The sequence below is a fragment of the Nicotiana sylvestris genome, chromosome 5, assembly GCF_000393655.2.
Source record: "Nicotiana sylvestris chromosome 5, ASM39365v2, whole genome shotgun sequence".
In the NCBI taxonomy this organism is placed as follows: Eukaryota; Viridiplantae; Streptophyta; class Magnoliopsida; order Solanales; family Solanaceae; genus Nicotiana; species Nicotiana sylvestris.
In genome coordinates, this window is record NC_091061.1 from 2,681,980 (window position 1) to 2,692,615 (window position 10,636).

The window sequence follows — 10,636 nt, forward strand, 5'->3', positions numbered from 1 at the left end:
CTCAAATATATATGAAATATAGTTAGCTTTTCTTTGGTAATTGGACGTATGTAAACGAAAAGGGTCATAAACACCAAAATCCCGCTTAAAAGTTTAAACTGTTACAAAAAATATAGTTTTTTATTTACTTATGTATCGTTAGCACATACTCCCACAATTAAACTCTATTTATTTTTCATTTCTAAGTATGTGAAAAAATTTCTTCATAATAAGTGGCGCACATTGATTGTAAACTAGATCTATGATTTCTAGCTACGTGCTCTTATATCATGTTGAATTGTAAGATCAACTCGTTTATAAATTATAACGGTTTATAACAACAAACTTTCATTTACGTGGAACTTTACTTTAGGTAGAGAGCATTTTATCTCCAGAGTAGATTTTTCCGGCGCCAATTTAAATTAGTCGGGCCTAAAACGGATGCTAAACACCAGGTGAGAAACCGGAAAAAGAAAAAATTGTAATGAGTTATCTCTATCTCATCATAATTAAGAAGAGTCTTAATTACAAGAATGTGGAGTTGTTCAACTACCAACTTAATTAGGTTTGGTACAAATATGTGTTTATATTTGCCTGTTTAGCACGTCATTTTATTTTTCAGGCTGAATGAAGAACAATAATTATTTTAAATAGCAATATATATATATATATATATATATATATATATTAAATCACACAGATATTATTCCTTTTATTTTTTTTATTCGGATCGGATTTATGTTGGCTCCGTTGGGAGGAACATATTAGGCCTTTAATTTAACAGCACTTAAAAAGCGTAACCTAAATTATAATATCGAATGAGGGGAGAGGAAAAGTATGTGAAGTAGGAACAAGATCATGCATACAAAATCAAATGGATTTATACAAATTAAATATAGGTAGAGGCGGATCCAAGATTTGAAATTTTATGGATTCGGGTTTTCAATGATCAGTTTAAATTATTGGATTCTAAATTAATAATTTGTATATATTCAACGCATTTTTTAACACAAATATAAACCAAAGCTACTGAATTCGCCGAACCTGCAACCGTAAGGCTAGCTCTGCTCCGCCCCTGAATATAGGTTTAATATATAATTGCAATTAAAGTACAAGAAACAAGACAAACAATAGAGAATATTTTTTTATTAAAGTACTTTTTTGTTATTTCTCATCCGATATCTAGTATCTGTATTGGATCCCGACTAAATCTGGATTCGCGCCGGAAAGTCCCACATTGAAGGGTAAAGCACTCGCTAACGAAGGTAACTCCATACCCAGAACTCAAACCCGAGACCTCTAGTTAAGGATGAAGGAGAATACTTACCACTCCACCACCTTGTTATTTACAGAAGTACTATTAAGGTGTACCTCAGTTATTTATTTTTCCTCGTTTAATTTACTTGGAGTAATTCTTTTGAGGGAATAGGGGACAAAAGTACAGAAGATTTTCTGTCTAAACTGAATGATAGATACAATTATGGCAGCAAAGTTTTAGTAGCTTGAAGACCACACAAGTAATATATAGCTCACATTTTTTTCACATGAATTTTGTGGATACATCAATTTGTGCCAGTTCATGCACTGTACGTACCTACGAAGAAAATAACATCAATGAAAACGACCCAAATATATTACTTAGTTCTTTGGTCTTTCACTCGGTATCCGTTGTTCGTTTTGTGGTCTGATTAATCTGTATTCGCATCAAATGATCAAGGCAATTTTATTTTCAGGGCTCGAACATCTGTGTGCAGAGACGGACCTACTTGTACCATTAAGGGGTCACCGGACCTCGTAAATTTCGGCAAGAATCTTATATGTATATGTATATACCTTAAAAAATGATTATATAAAGAACTTGGCACCTTGAACACTGAAATCCTTTAAGGGGTACTGATAAAGAAAATAATAGTGTCTCCGTCGCATAAAAATCCCGGGTCCGCCTCTGTCTGTGTGACCTAACGAGTTCGAACCGTAAAAGCAACTACTAATGCTTATATTGGAATAGGCTATTTATATCACATAGTGCGCAACGCCATTTTCTAAAAGGATCGTGTATATACTTGGTCATTTGATTCTATAGTTGGTCCTACTCCAACTATAGAATATTAGTTGGAATAGTGGATTTTTAACTTAGTACTACAACATATACAGATCACTTTTAGTTCGTGATCGAAACTATTTATATTTGGCATCAGCAAAGTGTATAAATTTATATTTTTTGTATATAATGTATAAAAATATATATAAATACAAAAATATACAATAACAGCAAAAATATATTTTTCAAACTATTATTTTGAGAGTCAGCTATACAATGTCATTTTCCCGTCTTACTACGCAAGACTTAATATTAATGGATTTTTAACTTGTACGGTAAGTACACATGCACATGTTTTTTCCTGCATGTGTGTATGTTTTGTGCTTGAATTTATACATATTCTTAAAAATCGTTCTTACAACAACAACAACAACAACAACAACAACAACCCAGTATAATCCCATTTAGTGGGGTCTGAGGAGGGTAGTGTGTCCGCAGACCTTACCCCTACCCTGGGGTAGAGAGGCTGTTTCCGAATAGACCCTTGGCATCCTTCCCTCCAAGAACTTCTCACCTTGCTCTTGGATAGACTCGAACTCACAACCTCTTGGTTGGAAGTGAAGGTTGCTTACCATCAGAACAACCCCTCTTAAAAATCGTTCTTACCTTTTCTGCATATACGATTGAAACGAGTCACACAGTTGCGTCCATTATTACAACATGCAACTAATATTAGCCATGCAACTACGGCGTAAAATATATTTACTCAATCAGATCACGTAAAAGATAATATAATATATTTACTCAATCAGGTCATGTAAAAGATAATATAGGTAACAATAATTTAAAATAAATGATAAATAACATGTTTTAATAGGGTAAGTTACACGCGCAAAATTCAGAGTCAAACAAACAATATATTATTAAATTCTATTTAGTGTGTGTTTGGTACGAAGGAAAACATTTTTCCGATAATATTTTTCAATTTTTCCGTGTTTGGTTGGCTTAAATATTTTGGAAAATATTTTCTTTATGAACTCATTTTCCTCTAATTGGAGGAAAATGTTTTCCTTATAAAGAAAAGGGAAAACATTTTCCAAAACTCCTTCTCAATCTTCATCACCCTCACCAACCCACCCCACCCCCTCTCCAAAAAAAGATTTTTTTTTTTCAAATTTCAGTTTTCCGGTTATCACCCACCTTACTACCCCTCCACCCCCCCTTCTCCCCTGCAAAAAAAAATATTTTTTTTACCTTAATTTTTTTTTTTTTTTTTTGCAATTTCAAATTTCTGTTTTTTTGTTTTTCTGCCCCCTGCCCCGAAAAAAAATATTTTTAAAATATATTTTTCAGTTTTAATTTTATTATTTATCGGTTTAAAGGCTCAAAATTTTACAAGTTCTAAAATTATGAGTTCGGAGGTTTATGTGTTTGGAAGTTTACGGGTTTAGAAATTATAAAGTTTACGGGTTCGACATTCCGTGGTTTTGAAAGTTTATGAAATTTGTGGGTCCGGAAGATTGTTGGTTTGAAAGTTTACGGCTTCATGTTTATTATATCTAAATTATTTATGAATACTTGAGAAGTCATTTTCCTTAATTTGCGTACCAAACACCGAAAAATGAATAAGATTACTACTTGTTTTTCAAAAAAATGAAAATGTTTTTCGTTATACCAAACTCACCCTTAGTGATGATGATTATCTAGACTTTGAGAAATTTTTCAAAACCGTAATTATGATCTCCAAAAATGATGATCCTGGTGTGGTCTTTTGGCATAGGATAAAAGGCACTTAATAAAAGAAATTCATATTCCCCCCTCCTTTTTTGCTAGAATAGGGGGAAATAGACACATACTATTTGGCTCTAAACTTATCGTACAATGCACTAAAATTTTGGGAAGTTAGTGGAGGTACTTAATGTAAGACCTAAGGAAAGGCAAGAAAGAAAAAGAAATCCTAGAAAGAAAGATCAATACAACACACTAGAGCCCTATTCTTTTTGTCACTCTACACATAGTTCAAAAATTTCGGGTTCGAACCTTAAGAATATGAAAAATCGTAATATGAAGCGTTTTCTCCTTTAATGAGAGCCTTACACGGTGTGAATCTGAATTACTCAGGACCCCATATGGGTACACTTCTACCTGCACTTATACCATGTCAAAGTATAAATGGTCATTTCATCAAAAAGATTAAATGTTTAAAGTGTGCACATTTTATTTACTTAATTATATCTTCAACAGCTGCACGTTGAAACAACTAGGGAGAAAAAAGGCAGCCCGGTGCACTAAGCTCCATATATGCATGGGATCAGGGGAAGGACTCGACCACAAGGGTCTATTGTAAGCAACCTTACCCTACATTTCTGCATGAGGCTGTTTTCATGGTTCGAACCCGTGACCTCCTGACCACATGGCGACAACTTTACTAGTTTTGCTGAGGCTCCCCTTCGAGGAGATGGCAAGTATTGTCACTATTTCATCTATACTACTAGCTAAGGAATGCTAGAATGCTCAATAATAATAGCTCAAAGAGCATAATTGAGCAATGAATTTTAGGACCAAAATAAGAAGGGACTACAAAAGTGAGATCGACATATAATAAACTGAAGAACTAAAAGAAAGCCTGTTTTTTCCTAACCCCAACAGCCAAAAGAGCATAGACAAAAATGGGGACTTAACCGAAAACCAAAAAACGACTTCTCTGAAAGATTTTACTGTTGGTTACAAGCCATACGATGCACATTTGGCTCATCATCGTCATCCATATCATAAGCCTCTTGCCTGCGTCGCTGCTCCTTTTGCCTCATTTCTTCCTCCATGTTGACATCATGCAAAGTGGTTTCTTCACAATTATTTAACTCCATATCGGACGCGCGCTTCCCTGGTCTTGGTGGCAGAACACTCTCAAGAATGCGGCATTTCTCGGGGGTAAGAAATCCAGATTCTGGAAATTCCACATTAAAATGGATATAAAGCCGACCCTTAATGAATGGCCTCCCATAATGGGGCATTCCTTCATCATTTATTGCCTTATATTGATCTGCAAGAGACAACCAAATTATCATTAAATATTAATCGCGTCTCCCTTTACAAAAGAAAATAAGTAAATTAAAAGAAAAATGAAAGAATTTTCGTTACCAGGCTTTATAACTTCTCCAGGGCTAGATTTGATTAGAAGCAGCCTACCGTCAAGATGAGTCAGAACAAATTGAAATCCACAGAGAGCTTCTGTCAAACTAAGATTGTGTTCCGCGTAAAGATCATCAGACTTTCGCCTGAACTTCGAGTGATCCTTTTGTTGTAATATAAAAATAATATCGCCGGTGATGGTATCTGGCTGCATAACCATAACCCAACCATTAAAACAGAAGTATCACTTTCCAAAATGACAAAGGCAGTGCACATACTGCAACAAGAAAGCAGATAGCCTTTGCGGTTTTCTCTGTGAGAAGGATATATATATTCAATTCAAAGTCTTGACTTTAACTTCAATGTTTATAATTCAAATATGTTAGATTGAGGAGGACCCGTTTTTGTTTTGCAAATATTGACTTAAAACTTTGGAAGCCCAATTTAATAGTATCAGGGAATTGCAAAAGCTGAGCAGTATATTGGCATTACATAAAACTCTTACAGCTTCATCAGCTTCCCCGTCGAAAACAATCTTCTGACCGTGTTGCATCCCTTTCTCAACATTCACTTCCAATACTTTCTTTTCTTGTGTAATTTTTTTTCCCTTGCACTGAGTGCACCTATCTCTCTCACTTATAACCTCTCCTGTATTAACAAAAAAGACGCATAGTTTTACCAATATTTTTTCTCTACATATAAGACTTGAGAATTAGTATTACAGGGATAATCTCATTAACTACGTACCTGAACCTCGGCATTCAGGACAAACATGTTGCATCTGTTGAATCATGCCTGGGGCTATCTGTCTTGTCGTGACACGCATTCCAGTACCTTGACATCCGTAACACGTTCCAGAGGCTCCACTCTTTGAACCTTTCCTAATAACCCCAGAAAATCATAGAGAACTCATCAATATGCACCAGCGAAGTTCCAAAAAGAGCATACATGCTGAAAGCAAGTTAAATGCACATGCAGATATTCTGGTATGAGGACTTAGACTGACAGCGTGGAAGAGGTGAAGTTTTTGGAAGCGGATTGAATGTACAACAAACTTCTATCAGATACAGTGGCGGACCTAGAGTGATGAATATGGGTTCCCGGGAACCCAGTAACTTTTGCGTAGACCATGTATTTATATTAAGAAATTCATTAAATATTTATAAATATTTAACTGTGAACCCAGTTAGTAATGTATTTGATATTACGGTAAGAACCCAATAAACTTCAACTTCTGGATCCGCCTCTGATCAGATAATTCTTTTTGTCCCTGATCAATTTGGCCTTTCTTGTCATTCTTGAACCAGAAATAATGTTATCATTTCTCAAATATGTTAAATCGGTAACAGAAGGTTATATAAGATGCAGAAGACCTCATATCCACCCCCACCGAACAAAGGCGGAGCAATAAAAACCAGCCTTTCAACGTCCTACAAAATACTGTAAAAGCATCTAAGGAAGTGGAAAGAGCTAATGAAAATAGAAATCCTGCCTCTAACAATCTTATCTAATAGAGAAGTCTCTTCCGCCTTCTGATTTACAATTTGGTCAAACCATTAGGAGGAGAACCTGCTTCATTACAAGTTTTTGTCTACAACAAGTGACTAACTTTATTCTATTATAAAATTTTGTTTTGCTACAAAGAGAAAATTAGCAGAAAGTTAGTATGCCTAATTTTTCCTAGGAGGGTGTCCGAATTTGAAAAATTCCAGAAATATCTAGTACTCTGTGTCACACATCTCCTCAAAGGGTGGTCGATTTTTTGACTCAAATATCACTCAAACGCAGAGACAGAACTTGGTATTGATTCTCATCCTTAATGAAAACAGAAGTACTTAAAAACAGTGCAATCATTCAACGCATTTACTTGAGAATCACTGTCACAAAGTGCCACAAAGACAGTAGGAAGTGAAAAAAGTAAAATAATTTAAGAAAGAGAAATACCCTTTACACTTTGGGCACAGTATATTCCGTGAAAGAGAGAGCTTTTTCGTTGTGCCATTGTACAAGTCTTCCAGAGAAACCCGTAGAGCGTGCACTGCATTTTCACCTTGTTTCTTTCTGCTGCCTCTGAAGCTACCACCACCTAGGATAACCAAAGGCAGATGGATTTTTCAACCAAAAAATTTTAAAAAAATAATACTAACAAAGAGGAATTTAGCAACCCCCCCCCCCCACCCCAAAGAAAAAAAAAAAAGAATTGCATGGCCTCTTCCTATCCACCCTATACCTAAGAGGGAGATAAGTTGTCATTACCACCAAAAGCTCCACCGAAACCTCCACCAAAGAATGACTCGAATATGTCAAATGGGCTGTGACCGCCACCACCACCACCCATTCCTTCGTTAAGTGCATCTTCACCATACTGATCATAAATTTCTCTCTTCTCTGGATCACTTAAAACTTCATATGCATGAGCCAATTCCTTGAACTGAGTAGAGAAAAAACATGACCAAGAAAATACAGGACAAAAAATGACAAAACGAGCATCAGAATAACAAAGATTCCTTGTTATAAAGACAACATATCTGGAACAAAATGCGGAGAATTTTAATTACACGTGCGAGAGGCGCAACTCACTTTTTCAGGGTCCCCACCCTTGTCAGGGTGATTCTTTATAGCAGCTTTTCTATACGCCTTTTTAAGTTCATCTTGACTGGAATTCTTTGGAACACCAAGAACCTCATAGTACTTGGAGTTCTCACTCCTCCTTGCACCCCGTCCAAACATAATGGATTACCTTAGTACCTGCACAGAAGTGTACTAATTTCATTTAACTCCACCATCTTAGGATAAACTTAATAATAAAGAAAGCTTGATACTACACATACAATATGTGCAGTAAATAGGGAGCTGAGGTGTATTGATCACCAATGCTGATTGGCCATCCAGAAAAAGTAAGTCAAGATTAGAGAAGTGCTAACATCCTAGTCATTCAAGCTCGAAAAAAACAGAACATAGACATCTTTTCGTCTGTAATTTTAAAGCAATTAGGAAAAAACAAAGGGGAAAAGCCATGATCATCCTTCAAATGATGGAACAATCAAAACAAGGAGCGATGCACTTCAAAGAGGTGTGCACTTCAACTAGTGTGGCATAAGGTGACCCCAGCAAGATGAGGTTATTCTTTGTATGTGACGTCAAAATATGGGAAATGGAAAAGAAAAATAGAGGGTCTTTTTTCTTTTTTGGATGAAGAGGAAAAAGATAGGTTCTTTTCTATATTAGTACTAGGATTCTTCTAGTATGAAAGTCCTTCCAGCATTTGCGATTCTGAACTCCTTTTCTGCTTCACTCTTCTACTATCTAAGTATATCTATTAAACCAATATTGTTTCGATAACCGAGAAATTGCCGAGGGACAATGGTCGAAATGCGGAAGATAATGGACCCACCCCTCTACTAAACCAATTATATATGAAACCAAATACTACAAACTAATTCTTTCTAATGATGCCTGCACTTTAGGAGTTAGCATGTTTAACATAACCCAACTTACTTTTCTGGTTCTAAAATCCCTACAAGTTTATCACAATTCTAATGCCACATATCTTCCCACTGATAAGACAGCTACAAGATGCAAAGTATCAAACTTTACTGCTGTAACTATACATAGAAAATGTATGTCCAAAGTGTCACATATTAATAAAGAGAAAAATGAAATTCATCAAAGAAATATACTCCCTATCTCTGCCAATTTATGTGACACACTTTCCTTTATAGAAAGGAGAGCTTTGAAGGATCAGTAAAGTTGTCTCTGTGTGACCTATAGGTTACGGGTTCGAGTTGTGGAAGCAGTCACTAATGCTTGCATTAGGTACATCACATCCTGGGGTTCGGCCCTGCCTGAACGCATGATGCCTTGTGCACCAGGCTACCTTTTTTTTTACTTTCCTTTTTAGTCTATTCTTAAAAAAGACACCTTTCTATATTTAGAAATAATTTATCTCAACACTTTCATTTTAACCTTAATGAAATATTTTATAGTCATGTAATTATCTATAGCTTATTCTAGACTACAAATTTTATAAGTCTGTTTCCACGGCTCGAACCCACCGTAGAAACAGCCTCTTACAGAAATGCAGGGTAAGAGGCTGTGTACGATAAACCGTTATGGTCCGATCCTTCCCCGAACACGCGCATAGCGGGAGCTTAGTGCACCGGACTACTCTTCTTTTAATTTCTTTCTTAAACTGGATGCAGTGTAAAACTATGCCACGTAAATGGGACGGCGGGAGTAGATAAATCATAAATCACAAACTTAAAATCACAATAGCTCAAAAATAAACAACGGAATTATACAGAAAAGGAAGCAACTTTACAGCTGAAATAGTAAAAAGATCCCCAAATAATATAGAAAAAAATAAATAAATATGCTAAGATACAATTCAAATGACAGCCAAAGAAGCAATGGGGAAAAAGATTGAAGAATTGTAACCAAAAAAAGAACAATACCTCGAAAAGGGGTTTCTAAAGAGAAAAATGAAGAGCAGCTTTCCCTTTCTTATTCAACAACAAGGAGAAGATGACATGTGTTTTTCTCCTGAAGAAGAAGTTTTGATTTTGGATTTCAGGCGGTGGTATAATACAAAGATTTTGTGAAAATAATTATTAAAACGTTTTATACTAAGCACGGTTAATATTTTAAATATTATTTAATGTTGATGTTTTTTTATCTAACCATATTTAAGAAAGAACAAAATATTTTTAAATTTGATGGTTTTGATTTTTAAGATTCTTATTTTTAAACTAGTATATATACTCGCGCGATGCGCGGAGAGTATTTATTATTTTCACACTAAATTTTAGTTGCAACAAATATTAGTCTAAAGTAGTGGGCCAAGAATAAAAATTTATGAATTTATATTTGCAAATATTTTCTCCCTTTTAATGACAGAGATTTATACATACACACACATATATATGTTATTATTTTTATACCATCATTTTAATTTACATTATCATTCATAATGAGAACTTTTTTACGCAATCAAAACTTTTCACATATTTTTGTAGTTTCGATATACTGTTTTATTATTTTGTTCGTGTGGCTATTTCATCATTAGTTTATATTATAACTGTTAGCTCAATTAATTAAAACACCTATTCTATTAGAATCACGATATAAAATATAACGAATAATTACATCTTGACCCTCTATTTTTTTTGTCAACGTACCAATAAAATATCCAAACTTTCAAAAGTAATTTTCATGTTTCAATTGTATTCAACGTGCCAATAAGCATAGTTAAAATTTTATATCACATATGCTTCAATTGTATTCAATATTACCTTCTATTTTTCTTCTTTTAATTGTTATTGATATTTATATTTATTAGTTTTGGTTGCATATACTAAATCAATAAATACAAATATTTTGAAAATGTTGATCTATATATCTATCTATATATAAAAACAAAGACATACATATAATCATAATAGTCATGTATCACTAAAAATAAAATGATAATTGTCATGCAAATAA

The 10,636-nt window shown here is 34.5% G+C and overlaps 1 protein-coding gene across 2 annotated transcripts; it reads right to left on the reverse strand.

Moving 5' to 3' along the window:
• Window positions 1-4,523: 4,523 nt before the first annotated feature.
• LOC104228346 (dnaJ protein homolog) lies at window positions 4,524-9,725 on the reverse strand. 2 transcript variants are annotated; one of them, XM_009780797.2, is made up of 8 exons: window positions 9,607-9,725; window positions 7,733-7,900; window positions 7,409-7,583; window positions 7,097-7,238; window positions 5,900-6,033; window positions 5,658-5,800; window positions 5,162-5,360; window positions 4,524-5,063 (listed from the first exon to the last, which is right to left on the reverse strand). In XM_009780797.2, exons 2-8 carry the CDS (start codon window positions 7,880-7,882, stop codon window positions 4,735-4,737), a joined length of 1,272 nt encoding a protein of 423 aa, XP_009779099.1. In that variant the 5' UTR covers window positions 7,883-7,900; window positions 9,607-9,725; the 3' UTR covers window positions 4,524-4,734. The 2 variants fall into 2 exon arrangements, with proteins under 2 accessions (XP_009779099.1, XP_009779100.1); XM_009780798.2 differs by lacking the exon at window positions 9,607-9,725 and adding an exon at window positions 7,984-9,488.
• Between the last annotated feature and the right edge of the window lie 911 nt (window positions 9,726-10,636).